At 38.5% G+C, this 26,198-nt stretch overlaps 2 protein-coding genes and 1 pseudogene across 3 annotated transcripts; 2 read left to right on the top strand and 1 right to left on the bottom strand.

The window, feature by feature from the left end:
- Positions 1-1,750: 1,750 nt before the first annotated feature.
- On the top strand, positions 1,751-8,209 carry LOC120005929 (annotated as a pseudogene).
- Positions 8,210-14,554: 6,345 nt separating this feature from the next.
- On the top strand, positions 14,555-17,190 carry LOC120005328 (ABC transporter G family member 6-like). Its single transcript, XM_038854912.1, has one exon. The coding sequence runs from the start codon at positions 14,779-14,781 to the stop codon at positions 17,014-17,016; it is 2,238 nt and encodes a 745-aa protein (XP_038710840.1). The 5' UTR covers positions 14,555-14,778; the 3' UTR covers positions 17,017-17,190.
- A 1,423-nt stretch (positions 17,191-18,613) lies between these two features.
- LOC120006309 lies at positions 18,614-25,644 on the bottom strand. 2 transcript variants are annotated; one of them, XR_005469968.1, is made up of 5 exons: positions 25,482-25,643; positions 24,663-24,806; positions 21,712-24,566; positions 20,032-21,624; positions 18,614-19,867 (listed from the first exon to the last, which is right to left on the bottom strand). XR_005469968.1 is itself a non-coding variant. In XM_038856319.1 (4 exons), the coding sequence occupies exons 2-4, from the start codon at positions 24,684-24,686 to the stop codon at positions 20,277-20,279; spliced, it is 4,227 nt and encodes a 1,408-aa protein (XP_038712247.1). In that variant the 5' UTR covers positions 24,687-24,806; positions 25,482-25,644; the 3' UTR covers positions 18,616-20,276. The 2 variants fall into 2 exon arrangements, 1 of the variants encoding a protein (XP_038712247.1); XM_038856319.1 differs by having other exon boundaries at positions 18,616-21,624; positions 25,482-25,644.
- Positions 25,645-26,198: the final 554 nt, after the last annotated feature.

Genomic DNA, 26,198 nt, shown 5'->3' with positions numbered 1-26,198 from the left:
GTATAAGCTAGCTTATAAGACTCACTTTACCTGCTTTTACTCTGTGTTTGTCATTCATTCTTGTTTGGATGCTATTAGTGGAAATTCTCCACAACTTTTTTCTCGTCTCTAATAGACATGGACTTAGAAGACATGTCCCATCATTTTTTATCATCTTTTTGTATTATTATTTCTGGTTGCTAACTAAGTTCTCTTTACAATACCATAAATATTGAACAATTTATAAGTCTTTTTGAGTTGTTGATTTCACTAAGAAAACAAGATATGACCCGACAGTTAATGGTGGGAAGGGAATTATGGAGGAATTGCCCCTTCAAAGCTGGAGACTTCTGTTTGTCTTTACTTTTTAGTTTTAACAGACACCCCACATCTTAAGCCCTCTTGCTTCTCCAGTTCAATTAGTTTTTGACATCCTTTTTACAAGGTCTTAACAGTTTGTTATTAAGATTTTTTTGTGACTAATCAATGTTGTCTGATAAGACGTCTCATTGAAATGAACTTGATAAGACCTGTTTCTCAACTTAGGAGTATATATATCATCCTAACTAAAACTCATGATGACTACAGAGTACAGATATGCTACTCTACTAACATAATGCCAAGGGCACTGGCCCTAATTAGTTGTCCTTCATCCAGATATGAGATTTAAGATTTTGCAGGACAACAATCTTTGCAGAAACAGAAAAGAAAGTAAATAATAGCCATAAACATATCTATCTAAATGACCCACCATTCATATAATGGGGATGCTATTATGCTTTGATTTGTCCAAGAGATTACAAGTTGAACCTACATAGTACAACTAGAGAGGCTCCATCTGCCGGGGAAGCCGACCGGGACGATTGAATATCTTCAGACTGAAACTGCAGATGAACGGTTGCCCAGCAAACCCAGTTGGTAGTCATTTTAGGAACTGCCTTTAGAAGAGCTTTAGTTGGGGGTCTAGCAGGCACCCCACTAGCTTCTGTAGTCTTGTTTTGATAGCATAGGAGGCCCTTGGCCAATGATGGTGTTGTTCAAAAGATAACCAAATTCCAAATCAGAGAAAAGAAAACCTTTTACAAGTCAACTCACAAACCTTTTGTTGTTCACCAGATATTGAACATAACAAAATTCAATACAACTTGGTTCCTCCTATCCTTTTCAAGGAAGCATGAGCACCTTTCAACATCTAACGGTTTGGGATGACCATGCTGTGTGCCAAGCTAGATTTCTGCAGAAAACGTTGAGGCTCATGAGTGTGTATATTCATAGGAAAGCTTTTGATTTTATTTCTTTTCAGCAGTTTCAGATTACAACAAAGGTCAACAATTTACAAAAGATTTAATTAGTGATGTCTCCATTAAAGATTATAGACAAGTTACAACAAACAAGCAACTGGTTTTAAAATGCTCAACACGACGTCGTTTTGTTTCTTTCTTTCTTTCTTTTTTTCTTTCTTTTGGTAGTCTATGATGCATATATATATGTGCTAAAATAGTTTTTACCAAGAGTAAAGAGAGCGAGAGACAATGAATCTTCGCATCCAATAATTATGGGGACTTTTTTTGTTGGTGCTTGCTCTCTTCGATACTCGGGATGCATGATGAAGCTCTCAAAGCTGGCTCTCCATAGTTAGAATCCGACACTTCCCTCTAAGTTTATTTTGTTACAGCCCCTTTTTCTACGGAAAATCCATTCTATGGTTGCCTCTAGAAAATTAATTGCTTCATCAAGGTAAATTTTTAGCTTCCTCTGCAGGGGTGGAGCCATGAATTTGGATGATGGGGGTCAAAGTTTGGCAGGGTTCGGGACAACGTCCCTAGAATTATTTTTTGAAGTATTTACTGGAAAGTGATCGAAAACAAGTTATAATATGTCCAACGAACTTTGTCATAATCGTTGGAATGATAGCCTTAGATTTTTTTTTTACTAAGGCCAAGTCTAACTCATTGAAATTAACTTCTATATGAGCTTCCCTAAGAGGAGGATTATTTTCTTGAGAAGATGATGATCCCGACTTAGGCATTTTAATCAAATACTTGTCCATATCTGTAACACATAACACGAATCACAGAGATAGAGACTGGGTTGGCACCATTAAAACAGAAAAAATTATAGCTCTATCTCCATTATTCTTCTTGAGGGGTTTAGGGTTAAAGGAGATTACACTAACTAAATTTTCAATCTCAATTGGGCTAATGGGCTGTAAACGAGATTTTCCTTGTTCTTTATTGGGCCAATGGATTAATAGCTTCCATTTGTATAATTTTCTTTTTAAAATACATATTTTTTTGAAACAGGATTTTTTGGGGAGGGGGTAAGATTCAAACCCACGACCTAAATGATTCCTCACCTGCAAGGTGATTGCCATTCAACCAATGACTCACTTGCTTTTTAAAATACATATTAATAGACATAGAGTTACAAAATGCATAATATTTCATATACATATTAGTATATGTAGAATTTTTTTTAAAAAGTCGGTGGGGTCCAGGGTCCCTTGGCCCCAGTGTGTGTGGCTCCACCCCTGTTCCTGTGTTGTAACAAGATTTTATATATTGGGCTTGTTTGGGAATGCTGTGAGGTGTTGTGAGGTGTGGTGTGGTGTTGTGAGTTATAAAACTGTGGTGCTGTGAGGTGAGTTGAAACGCAAAAAGCTGTTTGGCGCATCACTTTTAAAACTGTGGTGCGGTGCGATGTGGTGCTGTGAGGTGCGTTTGGCGTATCTAAATTACGGTTATATTAGATGACTAATAATATTAATATAAAATAACTTAATGTTTATATTGTACATTAATCTAAAATAAAATAATTGACCTAATTTGATTACGTAGAACAATTCAACATACATTGTAAGCGTTTGGGAGTGCTGTGAGGTGTGGTGAGGTGCTGTGAGGTAAAAAGCTGTGGTGCTGTGAGGTGAGTTGGAACGCAAAAGCTGTTTGGCGTTTCACAAAAAACTGTGGTGCTGTGAGGTGTGTTGCAACTGAACGCAGTGCAAACGCACTGCCAAACACCCACATTGTCTGCGGTTTTAGTTTCAAGTGATAGTAATCAAAGCGAGTGTCGGATGCGGCAGATGCCAAGAGAGAGTATGTCAAATTATTTCAAGGATGACTGGTGAGAATTTCTATCCTAAATCCTTTGATTGTTTTAGCAATGATCAGACATCTTGAGGATTTGAGTCCATGAACAGTATTTTCTGGACTATAAGTGTTGAGAGTAGTATGGTCAATAAAAAAATAAATTTTAAATAATTTATCTTTAGTGGAATAAATCTTATCCCTTGTGAACCTTATGAGTTTAAAAAAAATTAGAGTGGGCTTATTGGAATAAAAGTTGTTTTTTTAATACCATAGAAAAATATGTCTGCGGTTGGAATCGAACCTTGGGCAAACTTATGTCTAATCCAGTCGATTGTCAACTGAATCAATTCTAATTGGTTATTCGAATAAAAAGTTTGATTTGAGGGACCTATTGCTAATTAACCGTATAAGAAACTAGAAAAATTTAAAATAATATAACAGTATTGTTACTACAAATATTATATTTTCTTATGATTATAATATTATTAACTATTGTAATAAAAACTATAAATATAGAGTTATAGTTGTGAGAACTTTGTACAATTTTTTTTTTTTATTGAGGCTTTGCCTGAATTTTGTAAAATGAAGAGTAGAGTATAGTAGAGTTAATGGAGAGAGAGTTAAGTGAGGGGGTCATGGGTGGGGGATTAACTTGACTCACCCTTACTTGGATAGGAGGTAGAGTTAAAGAGAGTTAAGTTGAAATGAATAAAAAGTTTTTATGCATGATTTTGGAAATTATAAACAAAATTTTCTCTCACCTCACAAACCCCCAAATTGAGGGATTACAAAATATAGAATTGGAGAGTTAAGTGAGGGGGAAAGTTCCCCCACTTAACTTCACTTAACTCTCCCTTTTACAATCCAATCAAGGTAGAGTTACTCCACGCTCTTTAACCCTCCTCACTTAACTCTCTAAAACATCAATCCAAACAAGCCTTGAGATGACAAAATTGACTGTAGTAACTCCCTACAAATGCATAGCAACGCCTAATAGTTTTGAGCAAAATAACTGCAGGTGAAGATTAAATTTGATGCAGCGGTTGGGGAAGATGGAATGGCGGTAAGTGCTATTGCAAGAAATCGTGAGGGTAGAATTTTGGACATTATGGTGTTTTGCTTGTGTTAAAAGAACATTAGTGGATGAAAGTGGTTATTGAACAAGACTTTCTAAATTCCAATGGTGTTATTGAATCAGCACTTGGTCCACCTTGATAATCCAGGATATCATCAAATTAGGAATCTCCATCGAAATATGTACACCAATAATATTATCCGTTTTGGATTTGTCGATTTCCATAGATATATCGGACCTATATGATTTTATTTTTCCTTAGACTTTCTCACTTAATAATATTTAGGCTCAAAGAAATAATGTTGTTGATATTGTTTGGTTGGTTTTGGTTGGTCTTATTATTTAAAAAAAGAAAAAAAGAAAAAAGACTGACTGGTTGTGGTTGGGTTGGTGTTGCTCCACCTAGTTACATGAGCTAACTATCCCTAAACCTACACGCCTTAATTAGTTAATTGCAAACAAACCTTCCATTCTCCCAATCCAACTAGTACATATTTTAAGGGAGAAAAAGAAGAACAAAAAACTAAAACTAGTACATATTACGATTCTACCACGATTTACACCCTCTATAAAACGCATCGTATTATTGTCTGCTTAAACATATTTCACACATCCACACCTCGTCGATTTAACGAAAAATATAAAGATGTCACCGTCGCTATCCGTAACGGAAGTTCAAGTCGAGACCATTACATTTCCGCGGGCAGTGAAGCCCCCTGGCTCAAACAAAACTCTCTTCCTCGAAGGCACATGTTAGTAGTCTACGCACTTTAAATTTGTAGTTGTGGACACTTCCTTAGACTCTCCACAACAGTATCTTTATAATGATACTGTCCTCCAAATTTGGAGTTTTATTTTGTATTGTGATGAAAAAACACCCTACATCAGTTATTGTAAACTAGAGAATATATGTTTGGTATTGTATAGTAAAACAGTAGAGTCCTGGTATGACTGTAGCATACCAAAGTTATTTTTTTAGATTAAAAAAATACGTGTTTGTACAACCTATCTGACCGACACAAAAATGTGCATGTCTGTATTTACCTAAGTGTAGGGTAGTCGGCAAGTAATAAAATCCAGGAGTCCGGAGTCAAATCCACAATGAAGCAAAATACAAATTTTGGTGGATGAATGCAAACAACTAACTAAAGAGCTAAACACAAAGAAAAACAAATAAAGTACGGAAAAGGAAAAGGAAAAAGGGTCGAAGGCTAGGCAAGCACACGCGTTTTGTAACCAAACTAAAACAAGAGTGAAGACAACAATTAATTAAAAATATCTAGTCTCTAATCCTTCCCAGTGGATGGTCATTTCTCATACTCAAGGTATAATTACAAACACGCACAATCATACACAATGCATTGTGCAATACCATTAACTATGCATATGCAAAGAAAATTGGGCATGAAGACTTCGATTCCTACATGGAGGTCATCGGGCCTCTTGGTTTACGATGAACGCAAAGGGGTAGGCACCTAGTCTTATGGATTAATGTTCCCCCTTGGGGCTCGGCTTTGCTAGCACCCTAGTTTCACACTCAAAGACCAATTAACCATAACTCTCCCATGCATATTCCGTAAATTCCACAAAATCCCATCATCAATACACACAATTAATGGTTATGTAATTTAACTCAGTCAATTGGGGAAATCATGCATTGGGTATTAACAATTCCTAATCAAGCATGTTTAATCAAGTTCCTCTACTACACGATGAATACAAAGAATACAACACACCAATTCTTATGTATTAATAATCTCCCTTGGGCCTTAGCTTTGTTGTCGAACCCGATTCACACTCCGAGTCTAAGAAACACAATAAAACATGCTAGTCTCATGCACTCAAATACATAACTATCACAAAATCAAAAGAGAGAGATCGAAGCTGCGATTCTTTAAACATAGTCAAGCAATCGAAACTCGCATCCACCATTCTGGACTAGAAACAAGAAATCAAACCTAGCCACTCATGATATTGAAGATAAACAACCAATTTTATTGATCAGAACTGGTGTTTATAGCAAAATCAAGAGAAAGCTTAACAAAAACTAGAGAGAATATCCTAACCTAAAAGAGAGAATGGGATGGAGGCTACTCCCCCCCCCAAAAGGAGAGATCCTTTACAAATGACATGTTCTTAGGGTTAAAACACCCTATTTGCTTATGAAAGTACCTAACTAACCTTACAAGATCAATCCTCATTGGTTACAATTGAAGAGTACGCGGAAAACCCCTTAAAAAGTGCTATAGAATTTGTTGTATCGCGACAAGGTGTCTAGACGGCCCCTGAGGGTGTCCGAACACCTTAGCCTCTTCAATTCTTTTTGATTAGCCTCTGTTTCATTTTATGAAGCAAGTGTCCGGACGTCTTGAGGAGGTATCTGGACACCTCTTTGCAGCCATGTATAAAAAATGTTGTAACTTGCCCAAATTGAGTCTGATTCCTATAAAACCAAAGGGAAACACTTGTAAATATAAAACTAAACTAAAACACAATAAAACACATTAGCTAAGTGTTAGAACATCCTAATTAAAGGACAATAGAACCTCAAAATAGAGGTCCAATCACTATCTCTCTCACGTCTCACCCTAAACGCACGATGCAATAAGAAGTGAACTTTCATTTTACTTAAATGTGTATACTGTATTGTATGCTGACCTTCTAATTAACCTGATAGGTTTTTGCTTAAAACATAATTGTAGTTCCAGCGATGCAACAATAAGTGAACTTTCTTTGATACTAAATCCCATGCGATATATTATTGTATTAATTGTAGGAAAGTCGCCTTTGGAAACATCTTCTCTTTGCCATGCTTGCTGACAGTGTTTCCTTCTATTTTGGCTAGATGTTTTTGTATGTATGCTTATATTGGTTTTATTTGCTAATCACTGCCAATTTGCTGGATATATAAATGTATTTAGAATTATGAAGCAGCAAAAAGTTTGATAATGAACCTTATAGTTCTTCTTGCCCGCTGATGATTTGCTAACCCTCCATGCTGATCTGAAAACAATTGTGTACGCAAACAGAATGAGTCTATTTCCTCTATTGATGCCGTCGACATTTTTCTTTGTGTTGAGTTAAAAACATCACTGACTGATAGCTATGATTTGCTATGTATTATGATTTTGCTATGTATTCTCACTTATTTATCTTCTTGGTCATCTTTTGGTCTATGTACTGTCGATGCATATTTACTTCCATAATTGTGCTTCCTTTAAGGGATGTGCCACTCATGCCTACTGGTGGTTATGGCGACATCGTCGATGGCAACATCACTGACGATAAACTGAAAAAGGAGAAGATCACTATCTATGTTGAACACCCTCGTCCTATTAAGCCCCCAGCTGAGCCAGCTCCTCCACCTCCTCAACCTCTGAAGTTGACCAAGAAAGAGCATAAGAAACTTCGTACTCAGCGTCGTCTTGCGAGGGAAAAAGATAGGCAGGAAATGATTAGACAAGACCTTCTTGAACCTCTCAAACCAAAAGTTAAAATGAGCAATTTAATGAAAGTTCTTGGCTCTGAGGCAACTCAGGATCCCACCAAACTTGAGATGGAAATTCGTGTTGCAGCTGCCGAGCGTGAGCAAGCACATGTGGATAGGAATCTTTCACGCATGCTTACTCCTGCGGAATGCAGAGAAAAGGAGGAGAGGAAGCTTTTCGATGACCCTAGTACACTGGAGACTATTGTTTCAGTCTACAAGATCAATGATCTTTCGCACCCAAACACTCACTTCAAGGTTGATGTTAATACTCAAGAGAACCGTTTGACTGGTTGTGCCGTGGTTTCGGAGGGCATTAGTGTTGTAGTTGTTGAAGGTTGAAGCAAATCTATCAAGAGATATGGGAAGCTGATGCATACGCGTATAAACTGGGCAGATGCAATTAAAGAAGAGGATGACAAACCTATCAACAAGTGTGTGTTGGTGTGGCAAGGAAGTGTTTCAAAGTCGAGCTTAATAGGTTGCATTACAGAAGCAGCTACGAGGAAGGTGTTTGCTGACGCCGGTGTTGCTCACTATTGGGATCTTGCTGTGAACTTCTCGGATGATCAAATTTGAGTGGACACATGCTCTACTTTGATTGATATTCCTGAAGGCAGAATGAATTTTTGGTGTTCTTCGGTAGTAATGAGTTTTGACAATCACCTCATGCAATATTTCCAGCCATATGAGACCACTGTTGGTTTTTTTGTTTCCATATATGATTCTGAATCCTAGATTTCCCCAGTTGTATTAGCGCAAACCCTCTATAAACTATGAACTTCGTTTGCAGGTGGGCTTTATTCTAGTATGAGAAATGTTATCAGTATCATGCTACTCTTGTTCGCCAGCATACACTTATTTTTGAAGAGGGTGGCCAGGTTCTACTACTGGATTAGCATCGTATTACGTGGAGCTTCTTGTAAAGGATGGACTACTTGGCAACTACAAGTCGTTTGCACCCAGTATAACTTTTTTTGAAAGAGCAAATCACTTTCAAATGAAAGATACTCGTTGGAGTGAAAACACCACTAGTTAATATGACTCAAATCTATCAGGAGTTTTTATTTTCTTTTCGTTCGTTTCGTTGTCTTCTGTTGCGTGGCAATGGAGAATGAAAATCACCATTATTTTCAGGTGCATGAAGAACAAAAACAAGGTTTAGGATTCTGCGTTGCAAGTTTCTCCTGAATCCAGGTAACTGGAAGAGCTGAAAACATCATTTTAACTATATAGAGCATCATATTCTATTATGAAAGAATGAAAACCTTCGATCAGGGCCGGCTCCAAGGGGAGGCCAGAAGGCAATTGCCTAGGGCCTCTCATGGGAGGGGCCTCACTTTTTATTAAGTTGTATGGTTTTATAAGAAGAAAATATCCTAATCTTTAGCAAATTAAGAAAACAAGCCCATTAGGCTAAACACAAAATGACAAGGTCATAATTGTAAAATAAGAATTAAAGAATTGAAAGAACACTAATAAAGACCAAAGACTAAGAGAACCTGTTCTGCACTTTTGCTGTTTGTCGTCTACAGTCTACTCATGTTATTGAAAAAAGGTTTTGAGAGTTTTGAGATAGAGTCAGAGATTGAAAGAGAAGGGAAGCCACCGGTAAATCACCTATCATATATTTCTATTGCTTTGGCCTTTTTTGGCACACTTAATTAGAAATTGTAAATTGTTATTTGTTTCTCTAAACCCTAATTTCCTTTTTCTTTTCTTTTTTCTGTTAGGTTTGCGTGTGATTGAGAAATCATGACAGGTAAAAGAAAATTTGAATCGGGAAGTTCGAAGAGGAAGAATAAAGAAAGACAAGATAAACTCACACAATCTCTCACGGGATCTATGAATAGGTATGTAAAACCTACAAATATGCTGCCAAAAGGCTAAACTTGATCACAACGATTTAATTGACAATTTTGCACACCAAAAGGCTAGAAGAGTATCAATCCTTTCTTCTTAGATTTAGTTTAGCGTTATTTGGTTTCATTTGATGTAATACATTTATAAGTTTGAGTTGCTTAATTTCTTGGATATTGGTGATAATTTATGTGTATTCAAAAACTAATTATATTGTATTTTGAATTTATTAGATATGTTGGATTTCAAATTTATAAAAAAAAATTATTTTGGGGGATGAGGGCCTCATTTTCTTAACTTGTCTAGGGCCTCCAAAATGTTAGAGACGGCCCTGCCTTCGATACAAGTTTTTGCTTGTTGCTAAGGTAGAGTCGGAATTTTCTTGCATATGTAAGCATCTCATGGCAGACAGCAAATATTTCGAAGCACAGCATGTCATAGAAACGGAATGTTGAAAATGCCAAGCCTCTTTAGAACACGAAGGTATGCATATGCAGCTTATATAGTATATACACAATTATGGTGTGGAAGGATATCATTTTATCTCTGTCAGTAATGGTGATTTTGTCCAACCTTCTTATATGCATGATAAGCTCATATATTCTTACATTTTAATACCCCTTAAACATGTTTTTGCTGGGAAATTGGCTTTAAAAAGGACTTAATACTTTGTTTTTCGCATTTTCAGCTTTTTGGAGCAATTGGATGGTTTTTGATGAAAAACAGCCAATGTTGAGTATTTTGAAGAACCGTCAATTGGAAAACAAAGTGAAGACCTTGAAGTTTCTTGGAGAATATTTTTAGAAATTTTTGTGGAGCCAATTAACCCAGATTTTGAAGAAAAATTGAGCTGAAGTGCAAAATCACCAAGACTGTGCTGCCTGTGAAGAATTGGGTCTAGAAGGTTCCTCAGATTTTTGTTAGAGGCACAGGAGATAGCTTTGGAAAGTCAGGATGTCAAGCTTCAAATTACATATTTTCAGGGATTTTCCAATTAATGAAACATGGTCAAAATTGGTAATAAAAACAGCTGTTAGCAGTCCAGTGGAACGAAGGATATTCAAATCTTCCATTAGCTGTTTGTTATTAATGAAACTAAGGTTGACTGAAGAGTTTCCCTAGGAGGTCAGTAAAGTGGAAAGGAAATCAAGGGTTGGAGAAGGATATTTAAGGGGACTTTCGTAGAGACAAGGACACACACAGAGATTAGGAGGAATTCATCGCAGAGAGCCGTCAGTTCTACCTTGGTGCAATCTTAGACTTTTCATGTTTCTTTGAGCTTTCATCTATGATGATGTGTAACTAGATACTTTTGCTAGGACATGATGAAGTTTTAATATGATAATCTAGTTGTTATTGCTTTTATTCTTAATTACTCTTTTGATGTTGGATTTTTAATCTCCATGTTATACTGTTTGAATGCGTAGATGACTGATCACCAACTAGGTTTTCAAATAAGTAATATGTTACAAATTCACGTAGATACCATACGGGATTTGGGACCAGCTTCTAGTAATTAGAAATTGGAGACACTTAGGGTAGATACCATACTCCTAGGGTTTACATGGCATATTAAGGGATTCTTGCACTTAAGGATGTCTTGCATGTTCATATTTGAGTTAGATACCATAACCGAATTGCATGTTAAGATAAACGAATTAGCCTAGATATCATAGGTAATTCACGTCTTAGTGAATCCGCCAACGACATCAATTGAGTGAATTAAAAGTAAGGTGAGAAACAACTAGAGAGGATTATTAAGATGGATTCATTGTCCTAGTGCTTTCATCAAATTGTTTACAACCCGGCTTGACAAGTTGCGATTTTCTTATTTTCTATGCTTTCTTGAAATCACAAACAATCATCATTCTGAATTAGTCTGAATTCTTTTAAGAAGTACAATGATTAATTGCGTTGAATAGTCAATCCTTGTGGTACGACCTCGTACTTGTGTAATCTATTCTACTACGGACTTGTGCGCTTGCGAGTAATTTAATTTGGGATTTTTGCTTGCTAATTTAAGCAATCGAAAATTGCTATCAATGCACAAAGCTAGGTAAGCATGGTGAACAAACTCGCCATTATTCCCATCCATATGATTTTATGTGGGCAAGATAACAATACCAGAAACCTTGGAAATAGTCAAATAGTAAAGATGCGTATGTAGATGGATTTTTAACTTAACAGTTGAGAAATAATAAATATTATATATGTCCTTGGACTTTCACATTTTTCTCGATTAAGTCATTAAACTATTTTTTTTTCTTCATTCTATCGTCAAACTATTGTTTTCCACATTGTTTATATCCTGAGTCAGCTTTCTGGTGTTGACTTCGGCGAAAATGCTGACGTGGCATCCACTTGTATTTAAACAAAAAAAATTCAATTAACACGTGTATATTTAATTTTAAAAATTAATGAGAATATATTTTATTTTTTCGCTAGCACGATTTTGCCCACGAAAGTCATTTTCGTTTCCGCCCAATTTTTAGGGTTTTCTTTATATGACATCTTTTGCTCCTCTAGATGCCTAGACACTGGCTACTTGAACAAATGTTGCAGACGTCACCATTATTGAACGAAGAGTTGCTAGCATAGAGGCAGATCATTTGTTAGGGATTTCTATCACCCATTGCTAAGTTCGGTGAGTTGTTTGCGCAATTTTTTTATTGTGGTTCTACAATATCGTCTTCCAATTATGCAATTATATTGGGTTCTGTTTTGGTGTCCTTTTCCCTAACAATTGCATGTGGCTAGGTTTTAATAATGGTAGATGTGGGGTTTGTGGGTGCAAATGCATTGGGCAATGAGAGTGACCATGGAGAGTATGATTGTGATGGTATGTACAACAGTGAAGATGACTCATTTGCTGTAGAAACTGATGAATTAGCTTATGAGAAATAAATAGATGCTGGCAAAACACTATTGCCTTATCTTAAATTGTTTAGTGTGTAATGGTGTATGGCATTTTTCCCAAATTGTAGGAAGTAGCTGGGAGGATCCATCCCCATATGGTTAACTACCTTAACGAGTGTAACTTCAACAAAACTGACATGAGAAGAGGCTCAGCAATGGAACAACAAACTTATGTTGGTTATCATGGGGAGAGCTCTTCTAGTGCGCAAACCAGGCTGGATGAAAAGACCTATCCAGGTCAACAATCCACTATTGATATGTAATGTAAACAGTCATCGGTTGTGGACCATTTTTTGTTAAACTTTTGGTATCATTTAGGATGAATATTACAATGGCTTATGTCCAACTTTTGGATTTCTTGAAACTTCTTCGACGAAAGGAACTGATGATATCAATCTTACAATCAACCGTTTTGTAATAGAAATCTTTGTAAATTTGGGTTTTATGAGATGTGTGCTTTACAATTCGAAGAGGTGCATTGGAGGTTGGATTTTTTAAAAAAATTTATGAGAATCTCCATGTCAATTGTAGACGGGTTACTTGAAATTTTTTTTGTTTATGTACACGTGGATGCCACGTCAGTGTTTTCGCCGGAGTCAACACCAGAAAACTGACTCGGGATATAAACGATGTGGAAAACAATAGTTTGAGAATAGAATGAAGAAAAAAAATATATAGTTTAAGGATATAATCAAGAAAAATGTGAAAGTCGAATGATATATATAATATTTTAGCCCATGATTGATATCTAGAAAAACAACATATAGAAGCAATATCCCATTTTTATATGAGAAAACTAAGATACCATTTAAATATTCATATATTATTTAAGAGGAAAAAAAGAGTGTTATAGTTTTGGACTGTTTTATTACCATCTCAAAAAGGCAAGGGAAGAGAGAGTTAAACGACAAATAGAAGAGAAAAGGCATAATGCGTTTTTTAGACTCTCTTTGGTAGTTAATGTTGATAAGCCACCATAGCCATACATACCCACTCGAGAACTACTTTACACCAACAAAGGTGGGTCATGGACATTCTTGTCAAAAAAACAGAAGATGTGCATGACAAGGTGTATGTGCAGGGTCATGGACATTCTTAGCCTATCAATCATGAAAGAAGTTTCTTTATTTTGTTGGTACATATATGCTGGGTTACCACATTGATTTCTTTTATGAAAAGAAAACGTCAAAGCAAAACAGTAATTCTTGCCCATACCTTATGCATGTGTGAGTTGAATTGCATAACCACAACTTTTCCATAAACAGAGAAATTGTCTGGCAACATAATCCCAATAATAAATTTAAAAAAAAAAAAAAAAACACTACTTTACAGGTGCCCTCAAATAGTACTGGCATGAACATTGTCTAGATTTATTTTCTTCAAAATGGCAACGATGATACTTCTTTTTTGGCCGTAGAAATCTTAGTTTTTTTTTTTTTTCACAGTATATGGGCTCTAAAACCAATTGTGAATAAAACGGACCCTTTATAATGGCCCAAGAGAGGAAGGCTCGCCTGATTCCAATAAAAAAAAATTACATATTTTCTTATAGGGACTTCACACCATTGCCTCCCAAATATAAGCCTAATTCCCTGACTAAGCGAGAAAACCCTTGATTCCTCCTCAAGAATATATATCTTAACAATAGTTGTTTGACTCAAGCCATGAAACTAGTCAATCAATGCCACCACCTTAAAACAGTCATCCACAAGCTTTGACAGCTACCCAACTTATTTTCTACATTGCTTCCTCTTCCTATGCCCAAATATAAGAAAATTCATACTCTTATAAAAACACACAATGGGTAATGCCTGTGACTACCGCCTTCGCTTACGCAACAGTAGATCAACGCCCATACCTAATTTCCCAGCCAACCCTAAACACCCAACAACAAAGACTAAAACCCTAAATACCCATTACGCCACGTGTCAACACTCACTTACAAGTTACATCCCAGGTGGACATACACATACATACTTTCTCACCAAAGAAAAGCAAGACGTGTGGAAAACAGATTAGGAGGGTTTAGGTAACTATTCTCATACAACCACTACATGGAATGACAATACATATTACATACACTTTTTGACCTTCAAACTCACACTCCATATATATGGAAAATCACAACCTCCTCAAATCCCACACTAGACCAAACTTCATTTCCTATTCTTCGTCTTCTACACTTCTCATCCATACCTACTACTATACTCTTGTGTGCTGATTTGACGCCGTCAAATTCTCACTATTTATTTCCTCAATCTCAGCGTAACGCACGCCACCCTTCTAACGCCGTCAACGTTGCTTCTGCGGTTGTATGTATCTCTCTCTACTTCCAAGTCTATAAGTATCACTTGGGATTCCCTGTTGCGAAAATGTCTCGGGTTATGGCAGAGAATAGCATTTTGCCCTTCAGTGACACGGCGCCGTTTTATACCCATTCAATAGAGCTCGAACCTCGTCCACGAGCCACCGCAAACACAATGGGTCTGTCATCTACTCTTGGACAGCTTTTCAAGCGAGTAGGGGATGTCCGTAAAGAGGCTACCGGTGATGAGACGCCGCTCGACGTCGAGGTTAGCCAGCCACGGTCTTTGCCGTTCGTTCTTAACTTCAACAATCTCACTTACAGTGTGATGGTCAGACGGAAGATGAAACTGCCCGGATTTCTACGGCCTCGGAGACATCACAGCGGACTCGGCGCCGCTACTTCAGCTGAGCCAATCGGAGGGGAGAGCTTGTTCACTAGAAGCAAGACTCTGCTCAACGATATTTCTGGAGAGGCCAGGGACGGAGAGATCCTTGCCGTGCTCGGTGCTAGCGGGTCGGGTAAATCAACTCTCATTGACGCGTTAGCCAATCGGATCGCAAAAGGGAGTTTGAAAGGAACAGTATCTCTGAACAACGAAGTTTTGGAGTCGCGGATGCTGAAAGTGATCTCCGCTTACGTAATGCAAGACGACCTTTTGTTCCCCATGCTCACCGTGGAAGAAACCCTGATGTTCTCGGCAGAATTTCGTCTTCCTCGCACTCTATCGAAGTCCAAGAAGAAGGCGCGTGTCCAAGCTTTAATCGACCAGTTAGGGCTCCGTAACGCCGCAAAGACTATAATCGGCGACGAAGGCCACCGTGGAGTCTCCGGCGGAGAGAGAAGGCGAGTTTCCATTGGAATCGACATCATTCATGATCCGATTCTGTTATTCCTCGACGAACCGACTTCTGGACTCGACTCCACCAGTGCTTTCATGGTCGTCAAAGTCCTCCAACGTATCGCACAGAGTGGCAGTATCGTAATAATGAGCGTTCACCAGCCAAGCTATCGCATCCTTGGCTTACTTAATCGTTTGATATTCCTCTCGCGTGGCCAAACCGTTTACAGTGGTCCACCAACGGGTCTCCCTTCATTTTTCGCCGAATTCGGGCACCCGATACCCGAAAACGAGAACCGAACCGAATTCGCCCTGGATCTTATCCGCGAACTGGAAGGGTCACCCGGTGGAACCAAAAGTCTAGTGGAATTCAACAAATCATGGCAGAGAGAAAAGCTCACAAACCCCGAACCGGACCGGCACGGATTGTCCCTAAAAGAAGCCATAAGTGCGAGCATTTCGAGAGGCAAATTAGTCTCTGGCGCAACCAACAAGGCGAGCCCAACTTCAATGGTCCCAACATTCGCCAACCCATTTTGGATCGAAATGGCAGTTCTGTCAAAACGATCAGTGAAAAACTCACGTAGACAGCCAGAACTATTCGGAATTCGATTAGGTGCAGTGATGGTCACCGGATTCATCTTAGCCACAATGTTCTGGAGACTTGACAATTCACCGAAAGGCGTACAAGAGAGACTCGGATTCTTCGCTTTCGCCATGTCCACGACCTTCTACACTTGCGCAGACGCTCTCCCTGTTTTTCTCCAAGAGCGGTACATCTTCATGAGAGAAACAGCTTACAACGCTTACCGTCGATCCTCATACGTACTGGCCCACTCTCTGATCGCACTCCCACCGTTGATTTTCCTCTCATTGAGCTTCGCGGCCTTAACTTTCTGGGCCGTGGGCCTAAACGGTGGGCTTTCTGGCTTCTTGTTTTACTTCCTGATCATATTCGCCTCCTTTTGGGCCGGAAGCTCGTTTGTTACATTCTTATCAGGCGTGGTCCCTCACGTGATGCTTGGATACACAATTGTGGTAGCCATCTTGGCTTATTTTCTTCTCTTCAGTGGATTCTTCATTACCAGAGACAGAATTCCTCCATACTGGATATGGTTTCACTACATGTCTCTTGTGAAGTACCCTTACGAAGGCGTATTACAGAACGAATTCGACGACCCGATCAAGTGTTTCGTCAAGGGTGTTCAGATATTCGATAACACGCCTCTCGGGGCCGTGCCTGGTTCGATGAAAGTGAAGCTGTTGGAGACATTGAGTAACACATTGGGGACGAGGATTACGAGCTCGACTTGCCTGACAACAGGTCCGGACATTTTGGTGCAACAAGGGGTTACTCAATTGAGCAAATGGAATTGCTTGATAATCACTGTGGCTTGGGGGTTCTTGTTTAGGATCCTGTTTTACTTGTCTCTTTTGATAGGCAGCAAGAACAAGAGGAGATGAACAGAACAAAAGAACTTTGGCTTTTTATTTGTTTTTGAATTTTTTGGTTATGCAGAAATGTTATGTAATGGATATGATGATCATATGATGTAATAATTGTCTTCCAGTTCACATGATTCTGTGTTTTTTTCATAAATTTTGAGTCTCAGTTAAAGAAAATCATGCATTTCCATCTTTGATGATCGACATGTTTAATTAATGATCACTGGCTTGATAACCATATGCTTTTGCATGCATGAGTAGTGTGCACACAACTTAATTACGAGCTCCTACCAATTTGACAATATATTTCGTTTCATTATTATTTGTTCTATCGAGTGATATATAAGTAAAGTTCAAGCACCTTCTACATCTAAGTACTACGGAGACGGTTAAAAAAAACATATTTGTGATATATAAGTAAAGTTCATGCACCTTCTGAATTTGAGTACTACAAAGACGGTTAAAGAGAATATTTGTTGATGTGTTTAGATTGGCTTGAATTTCTAACAACAATATTGGTTTGCTGGATGAGATAACTCCAAAACAAATATGGAGTTTTCCTTAAGATGAAGTATATGTAAGTTTATAGTATTGTGAGATTTAATGCCCTTCGAAAGTTGTCATTAATTAAGGTTGGTGACCTAACACGTCTAACACATACACCATGGCCACAAGATATTGTCACTCACGATAATAATGAGAGAGGGAGAGAGGAGTACGTAGTAGTAAATCACCCTTTATTTTGGATTTTGACTTGTGAATAGTTTCTATATATATATATATATATATAAGTATATGACAACCTATAGAAAAGAGAGTGGCTTAATTTCACATGCCATCACTACTATATGTATAGGGAAAGCACGCATAATCAATATATGTATAGGTTGTCACATCTCAGAAGCAAATATTATTTCTTTCATAAGTATAACTAGCTATATATATAGGTTTGTTCAAAAGGGCATTTCACGTGTTACGTTTGTGAAAGGGAAAGCAAACCATAACTTGCAAGATAGTACATGCATATCCTAACTACAAATAATAAAATGTTTACAATCATAAAAGGATAAATCACCTTGGTTAACTTGGGCTCCCAACTCTAAACATTTTTGTTCATATTTTGAGTTGGGGTTTCTCATTCTTTTCTTCTTACTTTTCACTCTTATTATTAGGGGTGTCAAATGGTCTCTTTTTTTTTTTCAGTTTTTTCACATAAATTTGACTAACCTTTCGATTGATTTGTAATGAACAATCGATTTTTTCCAAATTTTCAATTGGCTTTTCGATCGGTTCTTCCTAACATGTATTTTATGATAACCGACCAAACTATTGGTTGACTATCGGTTCGGTTTGCCCACTTTTTTTTACAACCCCCCTCAAAACATCTCTGCTCCCAAAAGTGCATGATAAATATCACCAAAGCCTAATACTACGGATTGCGGAGGAAATTAAGTGAAACACTCCAGATATAAAGTATGAAAAGACTTCTCCACTAAGACCTATCCCCAACCTAGAGTAGCTAGGTGGGGAAGTAAAATTAATCCATATTTATACGTTGGTTTCTCCAATACCAAACGAGCCACTTCAAATAAGTTCATTGCATCGGTCAGAATAGGATTAATCCGACATGTGCTACTTAATACGATTAATCCAACACCTGTCTCAATGTCTCAACACCTAGTAGATATGGTATTCATGTGCATTTTCTATGCTTTGATAGCTGCATATCATCTTTACCATATAAGAGCTACTAATCATACGCCACCCCGACCACCACCCTTATCAAGCTGCCGATCAGTCGAATCACAATCCAAGAAATTATAACATGCCAATGGTGTACAGAGAGCCACCAACCAATGCAGCAGGTCTCCAACAATTCACAGAGAGAAATAGTCTGATTTGGCTAAAAGGTGAATCGAAACCAGAATAAAACGGCTGGAAAAATTTTTTTGACTACCTTCCTTTGGATCACTCCATGGCCTCTTGTTCCTGTCACCAACCAATTCAGCAGGTCTCCAAAAATTCACAGAGAGAACTAGTCTGATTTGGCTAAAGGGGAATCGAATAAAACGGCCAAAAAATTTTTTGACTACCTTCTTTTGGATCATTCCACGGCCTCCTGCTCCTGTCACCCTAGTTCCACCTTAACAGAAGTAATACCTATTAAGTACAGAACTACCAGCATTTGCAAAAGGGACAAGAGCAGCCAAATGTGGGAGTAAACAAGTTCCAGAAAATGGAGAAACTACAAACGAACTTGTTAGCACAAATAAACTACCGAAAATGCCGAAGCAACCACGGCTAATCATATCTCTGTATGCTTTGTAGTGAAATGACCAGCTTAGGTCTATCCTCCCAAAACATTTTAAGTAAACATTGGACAGTCTACTAGTGAGACTTCAGTGTTCTACTTGAAGCTCATAATTCATGTTATCGCACAATCACCAACGACCAAAGCACTAGAAAACCTCGATTGCCAACCCAGAATTAGTTGAACTTGACCTAGAAGCATGTTTGCTGCACGATAGAACATGAAAACTCAAATTATCTCTCAGTTCATCCCATGTCATCCTAAGAAGGGGCAATGGATTTCCGATATCACCATAAGAGGTGCAATGGATGATTCCGAGAACTGCAAAGTTCTTTATCTCAGTCTATTCTTTATAGAGACTTCAGCTGATCCAGAAACTGTTTCCATTATCTTCTCAAGTCTAGGGAGAAATACAAGCTAACCTCAATGGGAAGTTGAAGGATTCATAATTTGTAAAAGAAAAAAACTGGTACACGAAGAAGCTCAGCAGAGATGCGTCTCCATTTATGCTCCCTTAATAATACGGGTTCAAACTTCAGCTAGTTTCTTTCAGCAAACCTGCTCAGGAATGTCAATTACTGCAATTAGTATATAGCATAAAAAGTAGTTTCTAAACTCAAGGAGAAACAGTGCACCGAAATGGGACTTGACATACACAATCTACCACCAAAATCCAAGAGAACAAAACTTTGCTCAAACATACTTCAGAAGCAGCAACAAACCTCATAATATCATGCAAGGGACGAGCTCCAAGCTAGTGTTGCAAGTCCAATTAGTATATAATATTTCTCACCACAAAGTTGACTGAGAACTGCTAAACTGTACAGCAACTAGCTATGTCCTTCCCCCAGATGAAATTTCCATTAGCTTATAGAATACAAAAAACTACTTCTGCCAGTTAGCTCCACATCTCAACTGAATTATCAAATTCTGCCTTCTGGCCTAAGGCATATGCAGATAGACCAATTCAAAATCTTTTTCTCTTCACCCGTGACATATCATCAAACCCATTATCATACATTACCTGCCCCCCATGCCTGTAGTTTCCTTCCTCATCTTCAATGCCTCTTGTTCTTCTAGACACATTACCTGGACGAACCGTAATCCTTCTGTCAAATTCTCTATTGCCTCTCTCGTGAAAATCAGGATCATCTTCTGGACAGAGCCTAAAAGGCCTAGGGCCATCCTCTGTGTTGAGATGGAAACTTCCACCATCAGTACCATCATAGGGGGGCCTGAAAGAACGAACAGGTCCTTGTCGCTCAATAAATCGTCTTCTCTCTTCACTACTAGCTTCACCACTAAGCTCAGAAAATCGAGAAGAATGCATAGGGCCCGCAAAGAATTCATCGCCATCATTCCTTTCGCGAGGGTCTGCAATATCAAACCTCCGATTGTTTCTGAGTACGACACGGCCAGCTGTGCTCCTACTAGGGATGACAGATCTAGGTTGACCATGATCACGCCTAGAATCCACTTCCCTCAAATAATTAGATGGACGAGAAGTGTACAGAGGGGAACCATGCCTTCGCATCAACATTTCTCCAGGGTAACAAGGAGGATCAGGTGATCTCATCCTACCCATCCTGTAAATTTCCCCTGATCTTCGATGAGGCAAGTCTGGTCGTCCACCAAACCCATCAGGAGATCTCCTCCTTGGGGATGACCATGAACCAGGTGAGCGAGATCTGATGGGAGATTTTGAACGAATTCGGGAGAAACCCCCTCTTCTATGTGCAGATGAAAAGTTCCTATTCCCTCTGAAAAAATTGCCATCTCCATCATATGGCTGTTGGGTACGGGCAAGTTCATGGTCTGTACCATCATCAGGAAAACCCCTCACAAACTTCTCACCATTCCGTAACCCAACCACTTCTGAACCATCATCACCCATACATCGACTTGGGCTGATGTTTCGTGGAACTCTATGGATCATCTGAAGGCTACGTGCAGGCCCATTTCTACCTCCAGGAGGCCGCCTAATCGACAGTCCACGGCGAAAAGTTGGTGACTCATCATTGAGTAGTTTCCTCCCTTTATAATTATCACACCCAATTTCAGCTTCAGCCATGCCAGATGCATATTTATGTCTGGGTAAATGAAACTCTGTTGGACCATTATAATACCCTGGGTCAAAATCACGTTCAGTTTCCCAATCATCATTTAGAGAGTCTCCACGACCAGAAACCCTCCCTCTACCACGACTGGAAACCCACCCTCTACCGCGGCCATAATTAAATCTAGAGTTCCTGGATAGCTGATCTTGATGCCTCTCCCTCGTGAATTTGAGGGACGAAATGTTGCAACTTTCATCTCTGAAAAGAAAAAATAAATAAGAAGTGAATCAGACACCTCCAATGAACAATACCAAAAATAGAAGGAAAAAAGGAATAGAATATTACCTCCCTTGAGGATGTATATTATCCCGCTCAAGTGCTATATCAGTCAATCTTTCCCTTCCAGGTTGCGTGGATAAAAGCTTGCCTGGCATATATCTTGAATTACCAGGAGGGGACACATTAGACGAGCGAGCCAGGTTGATGATCCGGCTTCGATTACCTCCGCCATCAATACCCTTACCTGCATTATCACCATCTAAAGATGATTCCCTTTTGCACAATGCCGTTTCAGTGTTCTCTACCATAATGCTTTTCTCAATATTGTCATCTGAAGCCTGAGGAACAGTATCCAAAGTCCCTTGGCTTCCATCAATGCCTTGATCAGATTGTTTTTTTGGTTCCTGAATCTCTTCAGCAACTCTCCCTTCTGAAATATCAAGTAATTCTTTCTGAACTGCCTGGACTGGCGTCTTCCTCTCATGCTCAGTGGTTGGCACCCCAATTGTCGAGAATTCTTGTAAACAACCATCCTGATCAGCAGCTTTATCAGTACTCCCATCGTGAGCTGTGTCAACACGATCTACAAAAGTATCATCATTTGTTTCACCAGCATCTTCAATTTTAGCGTCATTGTTGCCAAAATGGGAAGAACAAGGATCACCATATCCAGGAAGTCCTGCATAGTTAGTTATTTTATCATTCAAATTAGTTGCAATAAATTTTTCTTCTGTTTTCTCATATGTAGGACCTTCTTTGGCAGCGTCCACTAGCTGTTCTCGAACCTCACCATCTTCATAGTCCTCTTCTTCGTGATTTTGCTCTGTAATCAAAGACACATTTAAATCATGATTGCCATCAGACTCACAGTCAGAACCATAAGAATCTTCTTCCAACATGTCTCCAGGGATATTAATCTTTTCCTCGTCACTCACACAACCCCCACCATTAGCACAAAATTCTTGGCAGAATTCATCTGTTAATTGTAATCTGAACTGCTCAGGGTTATCAACATTTTTAGCTGTAGTCATTTCAGTGTCTGCTGTAGTAATAACATTTTGTTCATTGCCAGTGGGACCAGCAGGTCCTGAAATAATTTCTGAAGCAACTTGCGCATGTCCTTCATAGGCTTTCTTGGGTAACACCTCACCAACCTCTGCACCTTTGTCCTGCATGGAATGATCTAAAACATCTGATTTGCCACATCTGATTGAAAAATTGGTCGAGCAAGCAGGTTTTTTTTCCACATCCTGAGCTTGTAGCACTATTTTATTAGAGTGGTCCAGTGGTCGCTTCAATGTCTTGTCTGCTGTAGTAACAACATTTTGTTCATTGCCAATGGAACCAGCAGGTCCTGAAATAATTTCTGAAGCAACTTGCTCATGTCCTTCACAGGCTTTCTTAGGTACCTCCTCACTAACCTCTGCACCTTTATCCTGCACGGAATGTTCTAAAACATCTGATTTTCCACATCTGATTGAAAAACTTGTCGAGCAAGCAGGTTTTCCCACTTCCTGAGCTTGTAGCACCACTTTGTTAGAGTGGTCAAGTGGTTGCTTCAATGTCTCCATTGTTTCTGCATTAAGAAATGGCTCAGATTTTATTGACCTTGGATCAACCAGTTTAAGGGTGCAACTATTTGACGACTTGAGCACTTCTGGACTGACCTTCTCATTCAATTCAGACTTAACCTCCATAAGATAAGTTTTTGCTCCTGCAAGACCATGTTTGATACTATCTTCAGATGGTTCTGTTTTAACACAACTTCTATTAATCATGTTCAGATTGCTAACTGACAAACCTCTAAGCATGCTAATGTTAGGAAGAACCCTGCCAGAATCAACTTCTACAGATGAACACGAAGGTTCTCGACTCAAATTAAAAGGTATACAAGATGGACTTAGACGTAAGTTAAGAGAATCTTCCGGAAAATACTTCTGGCCAGAGTCGCCAGACAATGTTGAGGATTTAGCAAAGCTAGATCTGTGTTCACTATCTACGAGGATCTTCTTTTCAGTTGCATCACCAGGAACAACCATGGGTGAGCATATAAAAGGCTTTTTAACAAGACCCCCGTCACCTGTACTCAATATATCAGAAGTTAGTTGACCTTTGGCTGCACCACCCACAGAGTTTCCCCACGAATCCATAGTAGTGTTCAAATCCCAATTTGATCTATTAGCATGCAAATTAGGGCCTTTCCTATATGACTGAATGGAATCACCTTTACTGCTTTCCCCTTTGCTTAAAAACAGATTCAATGAAATAGGTTCCAAGTCCTCTGGAGTACTCTGACTTCCTTCTTCACTCTGACCCACCACACTAGAAGGATTATCATTATTTAAACCTAATGACAATTCTGCATTCCCAAATATCAGAGATCTTTCTGATATACTCTTCCCTTTCCCCGTATGCTGGTCATGTGTCTCTTTCCCAACATTTACAGCAAGAGCTTCATTAGGTTCTAATTTCAGCTCAGTTTTCTCTGCAATACTCATGATATTATCAGCTTTGTCAGCAGGCACAACCTTCTCCTTGATATCCGTATCAAATGTTTTACCATTTTCATCATCAATGTTTTGTTTTTCCTCCTCGAATACTGAATTCTTGTTCCCACCAGACATATCAGATGAAGCTGCAGCAAGGCCAACATTGGTGTGTGTCACTTCCATATCAGACTTCCCCTCTTTCTCATCAGATAAGCCAGCTCTACTTGCAGGAACACTAACATTTGAAACAGAAGTCCCCTCACATATTCTCGATTGTCCATTTTGATTAGAATCAGTTTCTAGTGGAGATGAAGATGAAGATGATTCTTCCGGTGGAGGAGGAGGAGGCTGCATTAGAGGAAACCTCCTTTTCTTGATAGGAATATCTGCAATATAATCACTAGACTTCCAGGAGACGGGTTTGACCCCGGTCTGACAATAGAAGATCAATTAATCAATATTCAAAAAACAGAAAATCCTACACTTCTCTATTTATAGCTTGGAGTAACTTAAAAAGGGAATAAACACCTCTTCATTTCCTGATACAGGCATGAGTCCAAAATTTTGCACACGATATGTTCTTCTTGCTACCTTACTAGATATATTCCAACATCAATCCCTGGAAAATACTACTGAACTCACTTTCAAATCCCACAACGCTTCAAGTAGATCCTGCCAAAAACTCAGATCAGCCACTCTTCAACAGTCCCAAAGTACTCAACAAAATAATATATAGAACAAGAGGGAGTTAACCCCAGCAGATAACAAATAAAGACGACTAAGATTTGAAGTCAAACAACCCCCCACCAAAAAAAAAGCATTCAAAAAGGAAAATTAATCGACCATGGAAGTGTCTATGTAACTATTGAATCCATAAATCAAATTGGCGATCCCAAGGATATGAGCAATCACCGAACAACAATAAATAATTGAATGCTTGAATATCCAAACAGGGATGTAATTACAGGTCCAACACAATGAATACAGCACAATAAATACTCGATCGTGAAACAGGAACTGGAAATCGTAAGCAGAACAGAAAAAAAATTCAAACATTAAAAAAAATCAATATGGATCGAGAGACCGATGTAACTCGGCATCCGTAAATCACACAGACCAAATTTACAATTATCAGAATTTTTTTCCTAGCATGAAAAAAGAAACAGTCTAACGAAGAAATGAGGAGATCTTCCGGGAAAAAAAAGGAAGCAGCAATTGAAATCAAAATTAACAGGCCTGTAAAGCCCTCAACAACCTTTTAAACGCAGACAGAAGAAAATCCAAACAACGATCGATGAACACAAAGATTGGAATAGAAAAAAAAAAATGAAAGAAAACAAAAAATACCTGATGAGAGAGCAGAATTGTAGAAAGGAAGAGAGACTGCGACTTGAAGGAAGAAAATATGGTGTAGAAAGAAAGGAAGTTATTTACAGGGATATATATAGAGAGAATTCAATTAAAGGTGTGTTCCGTCAATTTAATTTTGATCTGCTTAGGGTTTGCCAGGCCCTGTTCAATAACTGTTGTCTTCACCAGCTGATGCCACTTGCACCACCAACTTTTTTTCAATTTAAACAATTTGGAATTCTTTCTTTTTCTTTTGTGAATTTCGTGGAGTTGTTCTCACGGTACGCGAAGTGACACGTGGCGTTCGTTGTATGGGTGGTGGGTTAAAAGAGCTGGCTGGAGTCGCTATAATTAAAGCATCTGTAGTGGTCCGTGACGTGGCCCACATCAATTTTTTTTTAAAACTATTATAATTCGATAGTATTCATATATAACAAATTCAACAATGTACTTTTCTAAGAAAATAAAAGTTAAATGATCAAGTAAATGAGCCATTGATTGAATTGCAATGATTTTGTATGTTCCTGACTAAGGTCATAAGTTCTAGTCTCACCTCCTCTAATATTTATAAGTAGGTGTGTTGGCTTAGTCTGTCTCTGTATGGGCGTGATTTGGCTTTCTGCCTGGAACCTGTTGAGACTTGTATTTTCATACGCTTGATCGCATGGGCTTGATTTGGCCTCCTGCGTGAGACTTGTTGACACCCGTACTTTC

The sequence above is a fragment of the Tripterygium wilfordii genome, chromosome 9 (genome assembly GCF_013401445.1).
Source record: "Tripterygium wilfordii isolate XIE 37 chromosome 9, ASM1340144v1, whole genome shotgun sequence".
In the NCBI taxonomy this organism is placed as follows: domain Eukaryota; kingdom Viridiplantae; phylum Streptophyta; class Magnoliopsida; order Celastrales; family Celastraceae; genus Tripterygium; species Tripterygium wilfordii.
This window is presented reverse-complemented; position numbering and strand designations above follow the sequence as displayed.